The 20,110-nt window shown below is 34.6% G+C and overlaps 1 protein-coding gene across 8 annotated transcripts in view; it reads left to right on the top strand.

The window, feature by feature from the left end:
- Lmo7 (LIM domain 7) overlaps positions 1–20,110 on the top strand; it is a 217,411-nt gene that overhangs the window by 78,484 nt on the left and 118,817 nt on the right. For all 8 annotated transcript variants that reach the window (XM_048801284.1, XM_048801288.1, XM_048801285.1 and 5 more), the window contains exons 3-4: positions 3,396–3,466; positions 18,325–18,394. In XM_048801284.1, the coding sequence (XP_048657241.1) occupies positions 3,396–3,466; positions 18,325–18,394 (141 nt within the window). The remainder of the gene's footprint in view (positions 1–3,395; positions 3,467–18,324; positions 18,395–20,110) is intronic.

Below are 20,110 nucleotides of genomic sequence, written 5' to 3'. Positions count from 1 at the left end.
GGGGGGGGGGGGGGGGGGGCTTTACCACTGAGCTACATCCCCAGACCTTTTTATTTTTTATTTTGAGACAAGGTCTCACTAACTTGCTGAGAGTGGCCTTGATTTGCCATCCTCTTGCCTCAGCCTCCTGAGTAGCTGGGATTACAGGTGTGTGTCACCTTGCCTGGATCATAATGTAGTTTTTGTCAGCAAACATCCCCTTCATTCCCTTTTAAAAAAAGCTCAAGCAGGAACTGTTGTTCTGTGATTTGCCCCAAAATATGTTAGCACTTTCAAGATTCTAGACAGTGTTTAAATGGACGTTTGTTTAAAAGGAAAGGTTTTAAAAAGCCCAGTGCCTGCTGATTTGCATTAGTGGGTATTTTGCTGATAACTAGTCTGATGTGAAGTGGTCTATGAGAAGTTCTCAGAATGTGTGGGATTTAAGCCGTGTGGATTATATGGTCACAACTATAACTGAATGATGGCGCTTTGGGGGAAACTTATTGCTTATATTGATGGCAAATTTTTTGCAGTAAGAGGATGGAAAATAAAACAGTAAAGGTTGTGTAGGCAATTCCTATTTCTTTATTAAATTAATACAGTTTATAGCAAAAGAACTAACTTTTCAGATATTTGTGAACTTGGCACTTAGTGCTTATATATTTAGCTGATAGATATTTTTTCCATAAAACCTGTTCCTAAAAACATGTCAGGGGCTTCTCTGGAGGCTGCAGGTGGCAAGACAGGTTTGGCAGTACTGTTTGTGCAGAATGTGCCCTTGGCGCCTGCTCCACCCTTACTATGCTCCATTAGTCTAATTGCATCTTCCCAGGATGCACTTCACCTGGGAGCCTCACTCTCAGCTCTATCACGTATAGCTTCTTCTCAGCAGCACATGAGGATGCATGGGTAGAAGAAGCACAGCTTAGACCAGAATGTGTGGCCTTTTATTCTAGAGGAATCAAAATATTTCACATGTCATTTGTGTATTCTGAATTAGAGAGAGCAAGTACTTTTTTCCTTTTATAAATTGGGGAAATGAGTGGCAAGTTAATAAGTGTGAGATGGATCCAGGACTAATCTCCAGTTCTTATCTAATGTATATCAACTCAGATCATTTCAGGTGGCAGTGATTTTATTTAATTGCACTAGGAAAATCTGGAAAGGGGCAAGCAAGAGAAAAAAATTGTACAAAAGTAAAGGTGTGGTTGTTTGACTACATGGTGATCACTTCTGTTTGTGTTGCCTTTTGATAACTTAAGTGGAAAACATGTGGTCTCTATTTAATTCCTATGAATCACAACCTCATTACGTAAAATGTATCACACCTTAAATAACTTGCTAATGAGTAAGCTTAAAATTTATTGAAAAGACCAAGTGAGCAGTTGTTAGATTAGAACTACTAGGCAAACAAATATTCTTTCAAAATTCTGGAGTATTCTTTCAGAATACTAAATTGTTCTTAATATGAGAATGAGTTTATATTTTATTTTTCTTTTGTCTTTCTTTCTTTTTGATGAGGGGAAGGGCCTGGGGGAGTAGTCTCACTTTGTTGCCTTGGCTGTCCTTCAACTCCTGGGCTCAAATGATTATCCTGCCTTAGTCTCCTTATTAGCTGGGACTTTTTAAAAAAATATGATTTAAAAACAAACAAATTGCCTTCACTATATTTTAAGGGTTCTTTATAGATGTTTATAATTTTCAAAATATTTTCAGGATACAGAAGCTAATTTAGTAGATTTTTATATTTTGGTAACTCAGTTTCTTCTTTTAAGTAAAGGATTTTTTTCCCCCTGGCAAAACACATTGGTTTGCAAAAATGTAGCATTTATCTTTTTTTCTGCAGATGAGTAGTCATGGCTGATAATAATAGTGAACTTAGAGGGGAGGGGAGGGGAGGGGAGGGGGGATAGTAGAGGATAGGAAAGGCAGCAGAATACAACAGACACTAGTATGGCAATATGTAAATCAGTGGATATGTAACCGAAGTGATTCTGCAATCGGTATACGGGGTAAAAATGGGAGTTCATAACCCACTTGAATGAAAGTGTGAAATATGATATGTCAAGAACTATGTAATGTTTTGAACAACCAACAATAAAAATTAAAAAAAAATAATAGTGAACTTTGTGAATGCTTCCCCTGAGTCAGGCAACTACTATTTAATGTATATTATCTCATTTAGTTCTTGGCCTAACCCTACTAGATAGATATAATTAGTCTCCATTTTGCAGAGAGAAAACTAAATGGTTAAGCAACTTGTGCAGAGCTACTGGGAGGAAGTGTCAGAGCCCGGATTCAGACACTGGTACACAGGTTTCCAGAGCCTGACCTGGCCTCACCCAGGCAGTGGGAGATGTCAGGTTGTGACCTTAAGGAATGCAGCTCAGCTAAATAAACTTAGACTTCCCTCTGAACTGGCCCATCCATTACCATTGTCTGTTGCTCTTCACTGTTCGCCTGTGTGTCTGAAAGACACTGCCTTTGTAGTAAATCACTGCTTCTGATCTATGTTGATTTGAGGATGTAATTTGCCAAATTATTTCAGTGACTCTGAGGGGCTTTACTGTGATGGAAAGAAGACTTTGACATCTGCTCTTAAGTGGTGGATAGGTGTCTAGGCTTGCTTGGCTCTCTGCTCTCCCCGTGACTAGGCAGTGAGGCCCAGGAGCTTGTTGGAGTGGCTTTCCCCCACTACAACCTTCAGGAGTTTCACTGCTACTTTCCATAGCAAATCCCCTTTCCTGTCCCAAAGACTCCACCTCTAGAGACCAAATTTAGTTATTATTTCTAGAGTTTCAGTAGACACATTGGTGTTGGTAATTGCAAGGGGCTGTTATATATAACAGTTCGGTAGGTCTGCTTAAAAAATATTTTTTATCTTACCTCTCTTTTTTTTTGTGCTAGGATTTAAAAGTCGTTTTAAGATGTTTCAATAAGAGCTTTTTACACAAATTAGGGCCTCTTCATGAATAGAGTTAAGGAGAATCATCCCTCTGCTCCTCAGCTTTGTAATGAAACTTGAATTTAAAGATGGGGTTGAAATTAATGTGCATATATAGATGATATTTCAAGTTTAGATCTTAATTTTTATGTACTTTTAGATCATCCATAGGGTTTTTAACTTTAAATAGAAAATGTTTAAAATTTAGTTTAGCTTTTAACTTATGTAGTCAGCCAGACTTAGATGATAAGTCCAATAAAATAATTGCAGAGAGTACTTATTGTGTTTTTTTCTGTGTATACTTGTTCATACTTAAATGGATGTAATTTCCCACAGTAAACAGATTTTGGTGATATAAGCATGTCCTTTAAATAAAACATTAGATTCATGTTAATTAATCTAATACTGATTTTTGACTAGTGTGTTATCCTTGTTTAACAGACAATTAACACCCAATTCTGTCTTTCAGGCAGTAACAGAGAAGAATTTTGAAACACGGGATTTTCGGGCCTCTCTAGAAAATGGTGTTCTGTTGTGTGAGTAAGTATTTAAAGCATTTAAAAAATAATTCAAAAGCAAATATGTGTGTGCTGGTCATGTATGTGGGTGTGTGCACATGCAGGTACGTGCGTATAGGGGGTGTGTGGGTGTGCATTGGTGTTATGAGATGTTCCTCTTCTCATAGTCCCCATCATCACAGATATGTGTTCTTGGTCACAGGTGAGATTTGATCCCTGCAAATTGACACCCCCATAATAGGAGACAGTAGGAAGGGGTTATCATATCAGTCTCTGTATCTACAGATAGTGTTTCTGAAATGTATATTATTTTCAATTAGTAAACAAGAAAGATTCTATTATTGCTTGTAGGCATGGGTGGTTGAGGAGGAAGACTTATTACATTTCACTGCCTATCACTTACCATGAGTAGTTTAACATGCAGAACTGCCTGGTTTTGAAGTTAACATAAAACTTCTTTTCTTCATCAATAAGTTATGATGATTAGAGCAGTAAATTTTTCTTTCAAGTTTTAAGTGGAGCTATTATATTTCCCCAATCAATTTAAGTCATGGACATTCTCAATTAATAAATGTTATTGAGAACCACATCCCAGGCTGTGGTTACCATAAGTAAAATAGGCTGGTGCCATGATTGATATTTAGTTTTGGTTCCCCAGTGGATGCATAGTTCTTTTAGCCAAGTATTTGACCTTTGGCGGTAAGGGAAAAGCAGGCCTGTGAGGTGAAAGGATGAAATGTTGGAGGAAGGTACAGGCTGCAGAAGTGAGCAAATAAATTATAAGAATGTACTTGAGTACCCACCCACATTTTTAAAAGCACTTGATAATTCCAACTTAGACGCTTATCACACAGTTATGGAATCAGTCCACAAGTAAGCACTGGGAGTGTATGTACTGGCACTTAGATCATTTTGAATCTCCTTTTGAAGGATGTTGCTTACAGTAAAGATTCAAAGGGTCAGATTCCTTGCTCCATTACTTTTGTACATTTGAACTAGTGACTTCTGTGTACATTTGAACAAGTGACTTAACATTTGAGTCTTATTTTTTCCTCTCTAAAGATCAGGATATCGGACTTGTCTAAATCACAGGGATGTCTGAGTTCAATAACACATATATTGAGGTTTTTGTACATTATCAAGTTTTGTATAAATGCAAGTTATTGTTAGAAAGATGGCCATGTAAAATCTGCTCTGTTGACAGGTGTTCAAACTCCATTGTTTTAGAGTATCATTAATTGTTCCATATGAAGTTGCTGATATTTAACCATTTGTGACCTATAGAAATATATAATGTGCATATATAGATGATATGTGATTTCATCTAATGAGGGACAGGCATTGAAGAAGGGCCATGAATAAAGTTTAAAGAATATTTCTAGTTCTTTTCCAATGTCACATTCAGAATCCTTATTGAATAGTGTTCAGACTTACTTATGTAGGCCACATGGTCGCCCCAGTTGGTCACCAAGGGGAAATTATCTTGATTTGAAAACTGCATGATTTAAATGGGTTCTCATGTGTTCAGCAGATGGAGATGGGAAAATCTCCTAGAAAGAGGCATGTGACCTGCAAACTACCTTAACTCTAAGTATGGATTATTTAGAAGTTTGCAGTAAAAATACTTCACCAATTTTAAGTGCTATAACTCTGGATAGCTGGTGGGTATTTGGAGGAGGTATGCCTGTAAGGTGCAGGATTCTTCTGAGATTGACAAGAGCATATAGCCTGCCGCAGTCCGGCTGCAGCAAAATAACCGGGGGGTGACGAACAACTTGTGTACGTTGATACAGCAGAAGTAGGAGCCGTTTATTGTAGGACAGGAGCGGTATTTATACATTTTACACAGCTTATTTAAATTAGCATAAACTAGATACATCAGTCAACCAATGAGAAATCTCCACACTTAATGCCTCACTGGAGTTACTTCACAAACCACTCTCTCTGGCATTTTGCCAGGCACCATCCAGACTTGTTTACAGACCCTAACATTTCTCTGGCAAAATGCCAGGCGCCATCCTGACTTGTTTACAGACTCTAACAATAGCCCAAACAGATGATCTTTGCAAAGAAACCATTTTGTGGGTTATATGCTTCCAGTAATAAACCATTGCTCAGAATATTTCAGGGATTCTACTTTTTGGGCACTGCCTCCATAAATAGATCTTTAAGCATTTTTTACTTAAAATTTATGCACCAGCCTGGGTTCTAAATGAGTTGAAAAGATTTCCAGAAATTCTACCCCATCTGAAAGAATGAGGATGTTTAAAGTTGATAAAAAACTGCTTTGACCAAGGCAGTACAAGTTAGAATAAACATATAATTTCTATCTTAGCTAATGGTGACAGCAAACATTTGGATGCATGGTTAGAGATATTTTTTTTTTTTTAATATTTATTTTTTAGGTGTAGATGGACACAACACAATGCCTTTATTTTTATGTGGTGCTGAGGATCGAACCCGGTCCCGCTCTACTGCTGAGCCACAATCCCAGCCCTATATTGTTGTTTTTAATGAGTCACCTTAATTAAGAAAATTCTAAAAGATCATTCTTAGATTGTTTCCAAATTGGAATAATAACAGTTTGGGGTTTGAGGTATTACCATATAAATGTATCAGTCTGTTTAGTACTGATAATTGTTTAAATATTTTCCCATAGTTAGTTAAGTAAATACTAGGCCATGGCAATCAGTAATTGTGTAGTTTACTGTGGAACATCAAAGTGGTATATAATAAATTCTTCCTTTAAATTGTCAATCACATTGTTCATAGCCCAGGTCAGTATAAGTGTAGTATTGAAAAAAAGCAAGGTCCAGGTAACTGTATTCTTTTTTTTTTAATATATTTATTTTTTAGTTGTAGTTGGACACAATATCTTTTACTTATTTATTTTTACGTGATGCTGAGGATCAAACCCATGGCCTCGCATGTGCTAGGCGAACACTCTACTGCTGAGCCACAATCCCAGCCTTGGGTAACTGTATTCTTTATGAATCTATAAATGAAGAAAGTTTAGATGGGTCTCTGAAATGGTGATCAGGGACTGCTGTGTGGCCACATTACCTTCATACAATAGTGACAGAAAACAGCCAGCTGCTCAGAGAGGCCTGGTATTGTAGGCCTGACTTTTAAATTCATTGTGAATATAGTAAGCTGACTTGAAGGTTTTTTTCTCCCCCTGTTAGATATCTCATTTTTTGGCTGAAATATAATTAGAATGTTTTTAAAATCTTGATTTATTTTCTGACAAAAGCCTGACTTCTATTTGGCTTACTGCCAGAACTATATTTCTTGTGAAATGTAGGATCTGTTTGTTGCCTGTTTAGGCTTCCTTGTTCATTATCCCTATTAATGAGGTTTCTTAATGTTTCATTTAGTAATTTCAATAGCTTTTTATCCTTCAGTAGTGCTTTTTTCATATTTAAACTGGTGTTCTGAAATATCAAAGTCAAAAGAGTTGGAGAAGCTTATTATAGCTTTCATCCAACTGGCAGTGGACTGACATTTCAGAGTCTAAATTGGGTATAAACTCTGTGCTGAGGTTTCAGATGAGATGTACATCTGAATAGTGAGGGCAGTTGTGTGCATTGTGATCGGCTATTGAAGTTAGTACGTTCATATTAATCACTTTAGTTTCATTTAGTTTGTTTGGCTGTGGAATCTAGTGAGTTGATGGCTAAGGAATATTCCCTGGAAAAAATCCAATATAGTCTAATATTTTACACTTTACCTCGGATACCTGCTCTCTCATGAGGTGGGTACTAACCAGATTTTTTTCCCCTAATTAATAAAAGGATCAACAAGAATTTATTAGATGATTTCAGCTCTTTGTTATAATTTTCTATGAGTTTAATTATTATATTCATTAATCTGTCTATTCTCTCCAGTATTTCTTAATGTTAATTAGGACTGCCTTTATTATATATTTTAAAAAGTATAAAAGATTTGCCACTGCATAAATGTTTACAACCCCGTTTTGCTCTGGTTTCTGGCAGAAGTATTTCTCTTCTCTAAACATATTTGGGTGAAGCCTATCCAGCTTTCGATATCAACTAGTGATTTCCCAATTAATCATGATGGCAGTCTTGGAAATACTGGGTGAAAACATTTGTTATTCCTCAGTGAAGTAAGATTTGTCTGAAGATAGTCTGATTGGGTGTGTTACTGGTTAGTCAATCTGTACTTCCCCTTCCTGGAATGGTCCCAAGTTTTTGCCCTGTTTCCTTTGACCATGCACTAGAAGCTTGAACCTTTTGGAACATGTGGCTCACATTATTCAGCAGCTTCTCACGCTGTCACCAGGTCTTTTGAAACTTTGCTTGCCACTTGGAAAGAGTGGAGCAAGATGTTCACCTATTGGTGCGAGAAGTCCTGTTCTATTTATATCTGCCTTGTGACTATCACACTGTTTTTAAAGTACCATAATATTTGATCAAAGATAAATTTAATAGAGAAAGAAAATTATTTACCATTACTGCTATTTACTGTGGGGCACTCAGGTGACTTTTTAAAGGCATTTGGCAACAAAGACAAGTCTGTCACTTGTCATTCATGCAGAGAGAACTCTATCCTTTTTCTTAGAGCTGGAGACTTCTATGCATGGGGTGCCAGGGATGCCAGGGACACGAGTGGACTGTTAGGGCTTCTGTACTTAGCTCCACGGGAGGCCCAGAGACTTTGTATAATGGCAGGGTGTGTATTTTTAGAGCTGTTTCTGGTTTTAGATTTCTAGAGGAGGATAACTGTTCAAACTAGAAGGTAGAAAGCTCAATCCTGTGCTTCCTGAGCTTGGGTGTATTGTTGATAGTGTTTTCTTACCCTAAATAAAAGTTACTAAGAGTAGAGCATACCATGTTTTAGTCATAGTGCCCCTGGGAAGTAAATGAGAACGACAGCTACTAAAAATGAAGGGAGTAATGTATTTGCTGTCTGTGATCCAAACAATTTATATTAAAGTTTCTTAGCAAGAATTTATTATTAAAATATGTGTGTGTGTGTACACACGTGTTTTATAGTATTAGGGACTGAACCTAGCCTTGCACATCCTAGGAAAGTGCTAGGGATGTCCTCAGCCCTGAAATATGTTTTTGATATAATGGAGGTTTTCAAGTGAATATGTGGAAAACTTTACGTTAGTTATGAAATTGTAGAAATGTGGAAATTCCGGTATGAGAATTAGAAGTGAATTAAATAAAGGGAATAAATACTGTAAGAAAGATAAATATGTAATGCTATCACATAGATTGGAACTAGAATTATTGCCTTATATAAGAGACTTAAACTTAAGAATTTTTATATACTAGCTATTTTAGTCAGCTTTTTTGCTGCTGTAACTAAAAGATCTGATAAGAACAATTTTAGAGAAGGAAAGGTTTATTTGGGGGCTCATAGTTTCAGAGGTCTCAGTCCATAGAAGGCCAGCTTCATTCCTTAGGGCTCAAGGTAAGGCAGAACATCATGGTGGAAGAGAGTAGCTGAGGGAAGCAGCTCTTATGATAATCAGAAAGTAGGTGACTCCACTCATCAGATACAAAAATATATACCCCAAAGCCACACCCCCAAGGACCCATCTCTTCCAGCCACCCCTATTCACCTTCAATTACCACTCAGTTAATCCCATCAGGGGATTAATTCACTAATGGTGTTAAGACTCTCATAACCTAATCATTTCTCCTCTAAACCTTCTTGCATTGTCTCACACATGATGTTTGGGGTATACCACACATCCAAACCATAACACCAGCCATTATCAATCAGAAAAGTAGATAACAGCTCATGGATAAGAATGGTAAACTTAAAAAAATGTATAAGTTAACATATAAATTAAAATTAATTTATAATTTTAATCTAATCCTCATTATAAAATCTATCCAAATTTTTTTGACTCTAGGAGTCGTTTCAAGGTTTACATGGAAGAATGGGTTTATATGTAGAACAGGAAAAATTCTAAAGATAAAAATTTCTGTGGAATTTGCCTGTCCTAATAATAGAACACATGACAAAGTATAGTACTTAAGAAGTATGAATTGAAAAATAAATAAATGGAAGGAAGACCAATAAAGTAGACAAAGGAGATCAGGGGGAAGAAGGAGAGGAGGAAAAGAGAAAGTACTGGGGATTGAAATATGGAACAATATGGTATATGTATTTATGAATATATCAAAATAAACCTAACTATTATGTGTAACTACAGTGCAGTAATAAAGTATTCAGTGATTTAAATATGTGCATGTTAATATAACAAAGTCAGGAAGAGAATTATAAATTCTTATATATAAGAATTTATGATATGGGAGATAAGAGAAAGTGGAGAAGAAATGCATAGGTTAATTATGGTATTGGGGTAAATAGTTGGCTAAGAATTAATTTAAAAATGCATCGAATATTGAAATATGGTCTAGATTAAGGTAACTAAAGCTGGAAAAGCAACCTAAGAATTAAAAAAAAGATCTTTGGAGGTAAAGTTCTAAGCATTGAAAAGATAGAAAAAAGAAAAAGGAAAAATAATGTTCTTACAAATGAAATATTATAAGTAAAAGTGACTCAAATTATGTAGGGCTCCATTAAAGTGTTAAGATGTACATTTTTTAAGCCTCAGTAGACAAATGAGCAAAGAATATAACCAAATACTTGAAAAGGAGGAAATATTATTGAATAAATAAAAAATATATAATATGCTATTATAATATGTAATAATAAATATAAAATGTTTATCTTCATTAGTAAACAGTCATACTACAACTAGATACAATGTTTTTGTTGAAACTAGTAAATAATATAACATCTATTAAACAAAAATCATGGATCTAAGGGCATAGTTCAGCAGTAGAGCATGTGCTTAGGTTTGCATGCACAAGGCCCTACATTAGGTCACCAGCATTTAAGGGGGAAGAGAAGAGATGGTCATATTTTGACAGCATGATATATAGTCTCAAAATGACCAGTCAGATATAAACTGGTACAACTCTCTGAAAAATAATTTGACAATACCTTTAAGGTAAAAATGTGATACTTTATTCATTACCATAATAAATAAATACTTTTATCATAAAAATTACAAGACATTCCTTGGTAATTCTTCTTTTAGGGATCTGTCCTAAGAAATAGATTAAAGTGAATGAAAAGATAGTTAGAAAGCCTATGCATGAGTTGTAGTTGTAGTTCAGTGATTGAATGCTTGTCTTGTATGCATGATTCACTGGGTTTGATCCTCAGCACCACATAAAAAATAAATAAAACAAAGAGGGCTCAGGCCACAACTCAGTGATAGAGCGCTTGCCTAGCATGCGTGAGGCAATGGGTTCAATCCTCAGCACCACATAAAATAAAATAATAAAATAAAGATATTGTGCCCACCTATAACTAAAAAGTAAATATTAAAAAAACAAAGATATTGTGTCCATCTACATCTAAGAAAAAAAAGTTAAAAAGGAAAGCCTAAGCATAATTAAAAATACTAGGAACAACTTAAAGACTTGAAACGTGATAAGTAATTTGGTGAAAAAAAGTTTTTATCCCTTAAAACCAGTGATTATAAAGCTTGCAGCAATATGGAAAATTATAGTAAGAAGCTGACAGGTGGAGGAAACACTTGTTAAAGGTGTGAGTATGCCATGAGATAGCTGCCTGCAGGGGAAAAGGTAAATTGATTCTTGTTGCCAGATTCCTTTCCAAATAGGTATGTATCAGAGGTTAATACTGATGATTTCATTTTTGGGAAGTAGAATAGAAGAAATTAAAAGGAGGATGGAAAAGTATATACATACACATATACATCAAAGCAACAATTAGAACCTAAGTACAACTAAGAAGGACATATCATTTTCACATAAAGGGATAGAGAGGAGTTGAGTCACATTATTTGATGGTTATTGCAGAACTCTACGACAGGAACCGTAGCTCCCAGTGTGAGTTACATTTTTTGTTTTTGTTTTAAACACTTATCCTTTTGAGTAATTTAGGGTTCAGAGCAAAATAGAGAGGAAGGTGTAGACAGCCCATATACCTCCTGCCTTATACATATGTAGCTTTCCCTATTATCAGCATCTTCCCAGGAGTGGTACACTTGTCATAGTTGATGAACCTGCACTGACACATTATCATCATCACAATCTATAGTTTATATCTCGATGTTGTCCATTCTGTGGGTTTGAACAAATGTATTTTGACATCTATTCATCATTATAGTATCATACAGGATAGTTTCATTGCCCCCCAAATCCTCTATGCTCTACCTATTCATCTTTTCCCTTAGCATCTTTATAGTTTAATCTCTTCCAGAATGTCATATATTTGCAATTGTTCTCTTTTTTGGACTGGCTTCTTTCTTTTTAGTGGCAAAAATTCCATTTTCTATATGTAACAGCAATGTGGAAAATTATAGTAAGGAGCTGACAGGTGGAGGAAACACTTGTTAAAGGTATGAGTATGCCATGGGATAGCTGCCTGCAGGGGAAAAGGTAAGTTGATTCTTGTTGCCAGATTCCTTTCCAAATAGGTATGTATCAGAGGTTAATACTGATAGGACATCTTGATTGCTTCTAAGTTTTGGCAATTATGAAAGTTTTCTAAACATCCACATGCAAGTTTTGGTGTGGATGTACATTTTCAACTCCTTTGGTAAATACGTAGGAGCATGACTGCTGGCTCATGTGGTAACAGTTTCTTCCAAAGTGATGCATCACTGGCTTGTTGTTCAACCTCCCTGTTGGTGTTAGGTGTTGTCAGTTTTGTGAAGTTTTGCCTAAAAAGGCAAGAATAGGTATTGTTGTAATTTCCATTTCCTGATGTAAGCTTATTTGCCATCTGTATATTTTGTTTTGTGAGGTGTCTGTCTGTTAAGGTCTTTGGCCTATTTTAAAATCAGGTTGATTTCTTCATGTTGAGTCTTTTTAAAAAAATCTTAATTGTGATATTGCAAATGGTGGCATTTTTTCCATTATACCTCCTAACAAATTTTATGTGTATGTATATGTATAAACTATTGATTTCTATGTTAATTTCATATACAAGATAATTCTCTGCATTCTCTTAATTATTTGCATTAGCTTTTTAGTTGGATTTTCTTGGATTTTTCAGGTGTATAATTGTAATGTGAACATGATTTTGTTACTTTCTCTTTTCCCAAATTTGTTTTTTAAATTCCTTATTAATTGTGCTAGCAATTATTTCAAATAATATACTGATTCTGACATTGTTTTCTTATTCTTGGTTTTAGCAGACATGACTTTTGCATTTTTTTACCTAACTTTTGTTGTGCTATATCTCTGCCTAATCTATTCTTACTGTTGAGTCTTAAGGGTTCCTTGTGTTATTAGGAATATCTTGAAAATATTTTCTCCCTCAGTCTGTTTCTTGTCTTTTGCAGAGCAGACATTTTAAAATTTAATGTAATCTTGCTTATCAATGCTTTCTCATGTAGTTTATCCTTTTGATGTCATACTGAAAAAGTCATCATCAAATCTAAGGTCATCTAGATTTTCTTATGTTCTCTTCTAGGATTTCTATTGTTTTGCATTTTACATGTGTCTGTGATCCATTTTGAGTTAATGTCGTGAAGGGTGTGAGGTCTTGTGGCTAAATGCTCTTTGTTTGGATGTCATAATGGGAAATTTCCTGCTACTCAGTGAAATACATTAGTGCTCTAACTATTAAAGTTGCTCAGAATTAAGAGGAGTCAGACCACTTAAGCTTCTCTATGCACTTTAGGATGCTTACAGTATAACAAAGAGGCTAAATAAGAAAGTTCCAATGTAGTAAAATGATGATCATAATTACATTGTTATTGACTTGTTGCTGTCTCACACATATTCCCATTTTAGCATATATTAACTTTTCATATATGTTGTGGGTAGTTTAGCATTATTCAAAAATACTGCCACAGGAATTCTAGAAATGAAATATTTATTTTCTTCCTAACCTTTGAACATACTAAAGTGATCCTAAATATTTATATTGAATGCTTTTAAACTTTTAAATTCTATATTGCACGTGCTGATTATGTTACCCATGGAAGTGTGGTCGTTATTCAGTTTGGTTTTATTTTCACATATGAATTTTAGATAGAAGTCATTAATTTAAAACCTTAGTAAGACATTTTCTTAAGAAAACTGGTTCAAATTAATGTATCTGATAGTGTACTGTCTCTATCACACTTGATAATTAGGAGAGATTATTAAGGTTTGACTTGTCTGGCAACAGAAAAAAATGGTAGAGGGAAGATGTTGCTGGTAAAAGCAAAAATTTCTGGCATTTCATTGTAATGAAAGATAATTTTTTTTGAAATTTATTTTTATAAAGAAGACACATTTTGAATCAGAAGTACCTGAATGCCAGGTACTTTTCTGAATGCTGGGTGCTGTGTTTGGAATCAGAGATGGTGTTTGTCCTGGGCAACTGTCCTATCTGGTTGCTGTATGACTGAACCTAGCACAATACTGTCTTTAGTAAGCATTTAAATGTTTAATGAGCAGAATCTGTGCTTACGAGAAAAAATAGGCAAATGAATTAATAACATATAGGGAATAAAACAAAGATCACTAATTTGTAAGGAGAATGTGATATCTTAATACTTATTTAAAAACTTAGTAATCATAAGAGTTTGATAGTGTGATGGATATTTATTTATAAAATGTGACAGAAAGTTTATATATGTATATGTATAAATGAATAATGAAATAATTTATAGATTAAAAATTTATACTTTGTATTGATACAGTGAACTGACTCTTCCATGTCAGTTGCTCAAGTTCATTTTGAAAATCTTTGGAAATAGGAAGTGAAAAGGTGTTCAAAATTTTGCATCGTAGCTGAGGAGCTTTCTGATAAAGGGAAAAATGAAGTTTGGCATTTGGAAATAGTTTCTGGAGATTATCAGAGAGTTCTAGTTTCCATTAAAATTAATATAGCTGAGCCACATGTCATATTGAACTATGTGGCCTCTTTTTCAGAATGTCACATCTGAGTTCTATTTAAAGTCAGGACACAACCACTGATAACAAGGCCTGTGAACAGAGCCAGCTTTACAGCATCTGTTGTTATGTAATTCAGCCCCTTTGGAGGGAGTAAATGTTATGGGCCTGTGGTAGGGAAAAGAAAAAAGTAGATACCTTGAAGGTGAGGTTAGACCATCAGGCCAAAATAACAAAATAACTTTAAACTGGGTGGCTTATACACCACAGACATTTATTTCTCATGGTTCTGAAGCTGAGAAGTCCAAGGTCAAGATGCTAGCAAATTTGATATCTGGTGAGGGCTCACTTCCTTTATAGGCAGACTCACTGTAACTTAACATGGTGGAAGGGGCAAGATCTCTTTACTAAGGGCACTATTCCCACATCCATGAAGTGTAGCCTTCCTGACCTAATCACCTCCCAAAGGGTTCCACCTCTGAATACTGTCTCTTTGGAGGTTAGGATTTCAACATAGGAATTTTAGGGGTGGTGAACATGAACTTTTAGACCAGAGCAAGGGATGTACTTAAGAAGAGGGCATCGGGGCTTATTGTATGTTCCACTGGAAGTATAAAACTACTAGGAACTTTCTGTTCTGGTTTTAATCTTACAAAAGAGTTATCCTCTAATGTGCTAAGCAAACACATAACTAGGTTTGTGCCACTGCCTAAAGGAAGACTTGTGGGTATAGAGATGAAATTCTGCTCAGGGATAGGGGGATGAGATATGGGGATATAGGTAGATAAAATTGCCCCAGAACTGATGATAGATTCTAATGCATGGAGGCACTAGAATCATAACCTCTGGAATGTTATCATGTTATCTGATTCTTGCTAGAGCCAGTGACCTGAATTCACTGTCACCTTTAGGAACATCACATGAGACATGAGTAATTGAAGAACTCTTATTATGCAAAGAAGTTGTATTTTTAAACAAAATATTTCCATAGATAACACCTGTATTTTTGATTTGATATGGGCCTTTGGTCCTTTGTGTAAACTTCAGTATACTTTATATATACTTAGATTTCATCTACATTTTTTAGATTTTATGAAACCTGGAAGAAATAGCCTAAAAGTTCTTTCTATAATTGTATGTGAAAATAATGATTCATAATTCATAATTTGACAGGATGCTCAGTGTTTGCCAAAATTATATATGTATTTCCTCCATATTCTAGTGCTTAGAACCAATCATCATTGTAATGATTAAAATAAAAAAGCATTTTTTTCTAGTGACTCAGCTTTTTAGAGGGTGGTTTGTGTGTTATCTAGATGAGTGTTTTTTCCTTATGGTTATTTCCGGGTTTGCACATATACAGGAAGGTTCAGGAATAAAGAAGGAAGGATTCATCTATCGTGTATATGCTGCTTTTAAGTAATAAGCTCTGGCAAAAACCTGCTGATGAGGGAGGAGTCAGTAACTCATTATTGAGAGATAGTATTTATCTATACCGTTTCCTTTAGCTCCATCCCTCACTTTCCTTGGCTGACCCTAATTGAGAGTAAACTGTTTTATCATTCATTCCAGAAACTGTATTTTAAAAAGTGCTCTTGAAATTACTAATCCTGTAGTACAAAAATGGTAAGTGATATAAACAGGTAAACTGAATGACCTGGCCAAAGTTACCTGTGACTCAAATAGGTGGAGCAGGAATTCATCACATTCTTCCTCTAAACTGACAACTGTTGCCAGACTTCCCTGACATTTTATATCTTGCCCTGCCTCATATTGGCCTCTAATTTATATCATTGAAAGATTATATTTTAAAATAAAAGTTATCTAAGAAAGTCATTGCTGAGCTAGTGGTCAATAAATATAAATAATCTTTATTTCTTTCTTAAAAATTAGTTACATGCTTTATTTTAATTTTTTTGGTGGAAATCTATTTTATTTTTTATTTAAAAAATATTTTTAGTTGTAGATGACACACTACTTTTATTTATTTTTATGTGGTGCCGAGAATCGACCCCAGTGCCTCGCACATGCTAGGCAAGTGCTCTACCACTGAGCTACAACCACAGCCCCAATTTTTCCATTTTTTAAAATATTTAGTTTCAGTTGTAGATGTACACAATATCTTTATTTTATTTATTTTTATGTGGTGCTGAGGATTGAACCCAGTGCCTTACACATGCGAGGCAATCGCTCTACCACTGAGTTATAGCCCCAGCCCTTATTTTTTCATTTTTATTTGTGCATTATATTTGTACATAATGGTGGGATTTACTGTATATCATACATGGCCAAATAATTTCTTTATTGTTATATTCCTGTTAAGTAATGCTTCCGTTATTAGTTTTTCTGTGCATTGCAAGAATGCCATCAATAATGGAATTACGGAAATACCTGTTAATAGGGAACAACTAGAAGAATTAATTTGGAATAGTTATTTCTTATAAATTGGCTCATTTCTTTTCTGGCTCAGTGATGAAAGAAAAATAATGTGATCATGAAGGGAGAAAGCCTTCCTTCCTATATAACTTTCAGTTAATCCATATATCAAAAGTTATGAATCAGGGAGAAGTAATTGATGGAAATACTTAAAGGTGAAGCGCTGAGACTGGTATTGTAGCTCAGTGGTAGAACACTTTGCCTAGGATGTGCAAGACCCTGGGTTCAATCCCTAGCATTCAGGCATGTCCATGTGCATGAACACACACACACACACACACACACACACATACACACACACAAGATCAAAGCAATAGTTTTATTGTCTATACTAAGATGTCTAAAGATCTTTATGTGAACAAAGTATAAAAATGTAAAAACATCTGTTGTTTGCCAGACCAAATCTTCATGAGCCACTGTTTTAAAATTTTGAATCCTGTTGAACAGCATTCTGAAGGCTATTAAGTGGAGACTTTTGTCTTTTTTATTCTTAACACACTCAAGTGTATGTATAAATCTTTGGAATGTCAAAGCCACAAGCTTCAGCTTTTTTTTTTTTTTTCTGTTGCCATCATGAAGAGGAGACCAGTAAATTAGTAATGTTTGATCATTTCTCCTTTGTTTGCTTTTCCTTTGGAGCTCTGTTATAGAATAAAGAATTGGTTTTTTATAGATGAATTATTAAATAGGAAAATCACTTTTTTAAGATATTGTTTTTTGACAGTGATTAATGATTAATTATCCCAGTTTGCACTGGTAGAAAAACATTATTATAGTATTAAGTTACTACATGGCTTGGCACTGTGTCAATGATCAGCAAATAAAAAAAAAGAATGCATAATAATTTAGACTTAAAACAAAAATTGTATTCTGAGCATGGTGTCAGACACATTTCTTTTTTAGTATCTTGGAGTACAGAGACACAAATATCTTTTAAGTATCTGTTACATTAACTTAAATTTATTCAACATTAGATTCTGAGGTAATTTAGGGAAATTTGGTACATGTAATTTTTACCCATCCTGCTAAGTTAATAGCAATCAGTTGGGTTTGAATGAGTTACCATAAGAACAGGCCAACTATTTGGATTAGTTACCCTGCACCCTTTAAATGTGGCAAAAACAATATGGTTTTGAAGCTAGCTTTTAGCATAAATATCAATCTGATGAAAAAAAATGAAAATTATCAATAGGAAAGTGTTCTTTGAGCTAAGTGAACTAAATCCTAATGAGTAGATTTCTTAAACTGGCTATTAAAACATAACCAAATAGTACCTTTCTTTAACAAATGTGAAACTATTGTTACGGAAGTGGTGTTGATATAGAAATGTGACTACATGGTCCAAGGAGGACCACCTCACCAATGTGAGTCAAGTTCTTTGTTTCTGGACCTGTTGTTGTTTACCCTCAGTTGGGGCTAGGAGTAACAGATTGCAGGATGGAATAGTGATGTATATGATTCTTAAAAATGTTTCAAAGAACACTGAACTCATATTGGCATTCTTATAATCGTTATGTTATTCATTTACTTTCAGTTTGATTAATAAGCTTAAGCCTGGAATCATTAAGAAGATCAATAGACTGTCCACACCAATAGCAGGTTTGGTAAGTAATAAATTATCTTCAGAATGAATTCCTTTTTAAAAAAATGTTATTTATAATCAACAAATAATTATTGTACATATTTATGGGATATAATGCAATGCAGTTCTGGTGTTCTGTTGCACAGTAGGATGACTATAGTTGATAATAATGCATATTTCAAAATAGCTAGAAGAGAGAATTTTGAACATTCTCACCTCAAAACTAGATTTCTTTGTCTTTGAAATGTAAAAAAAGGTCGGCATAGATGGTTCTTTTATCTGTAGTTAACAGTAGACATTAAGTTAGCGATATTTTCCTGGAGAAAAGTGTTTTTGGTGATATCCTCTTTACACCTGTAGTTCTCTTTTCTATTTCCCTCCCACCAGGAGGTTTTTATTTATTTGTTTATTCATTTGTTTGTTTTGATTTTTGTTCTTAGAGCATCATCCATTCCCTTTCTTGGCTTCTTTCCTCCACGGATTGCCTTTGTGTAGTTCAAGTTCTCTGAAGCCCAACTCTGCTGGCTCTGCTTTCTAGTTGACCACATAGTTCCCTAGACTAGCCAGTGTTTACTAGGTGGCTCTGTTTCTACTGCTTCTTACTTATGCATTAATCCCACTCAGCACATTGATCTTAAGTGTATTTGTAAAATATTCCTACTAATGTCCTCTGTGATGCTAGACATGTTGGACAAGTCTTTGTCAGAGTCATATCATCCATAAAATGGCAGTGATGTTTCTCTAGATTTCTTCTAGCTTTAAATTCAGGATTTTTGTGTATGAAAAATACCCCTATTGTTATTTAGTTATTCTGATGAGAGACCAGTAATAACGTGAGCTCTGTGTTTGAAAATAATTTATAATAAATACCAATTGATGGATAATTTTCATAATGTTAAAAATTCTTTAAAAAAACAATGCTCATGATAGGAGTTGGTTAATTTTTTTTTTCTCAAAACCATTAAGTTTAAAGCAGCTAATAATTGCAGTGTAGAAACAAACTGATTATCTTTGGGATATTCACTGTGTTTATATTACATTCAAGAAACTTCTCTTTGGCCATTCATGTATTTGTAGATGTTAATGGCATGAGTAATTATAGGTGGAAGCACCAAAATTTCTGAGTTTGCAGGAGACATGAAAAACTTGCCAAAATTTTGACAAGGATGAGTTTTGTAAAATGTTTATTATTGGAAAATATCTGCCTAGGAGAGAAGGAATGAAAAGGTTTTTTAAAATAGTTTTCTTTTGAAATTATAGAGTACATATAAAGTTCCAGCACAGTTGGTTCCAATATTAATTCCTTCCTTCTTACGAGTTGTCTCTGTTGCTTATCTATTATGAATGGCAGCTGGCCTGACTTTTTTTTTGGTCTTAAATGTAGTTAGGTCAAAAACCTGTCATGGGTGTGTGAGTGTGTGTGTGTGTGTGTGTGTGTGTGTGTTTATTTATTTATTTATAGTCTTCTAATATGTAGTGAGTCAGAGATATTTTTTTTTTAATTTTTATTGTTGGTTGTTCAAAACATTACATAGTTCTTGATATATCATATTTCACACTTTGATTGAGATATTTGTTTTTAAAGGGATAAAATTAAAGAAATTTGGTATTTGGATTCTTTCTGGCAGGAAATATTCAGTGTAATAAAATAAAAAATCTTTATATGAAAATAACTTTTCTAAAGCGCTGCTGTGCAAATTAAACATTTGAATTATATTTTTCACATGGTTTGAGTTAT

Source organism: Marmota marmota, unplaced genomic scaffold (genome assembly GCF_001458135.2).
Source record: "Marmota marmota marmota unplaced genomic scaffold, marMar, whole genome shotgun sequence".
Lineage (NCBI taxonomy): Eukaryota > Metazoa > Chordata > Mammalia > Rodentia > Sciuridae > Marmota > Marmota marmota.
Note: the sequence above shows the minus strand (reverse complement) of the source record. Positions and strands in the feature narration are given on the sequence as shown.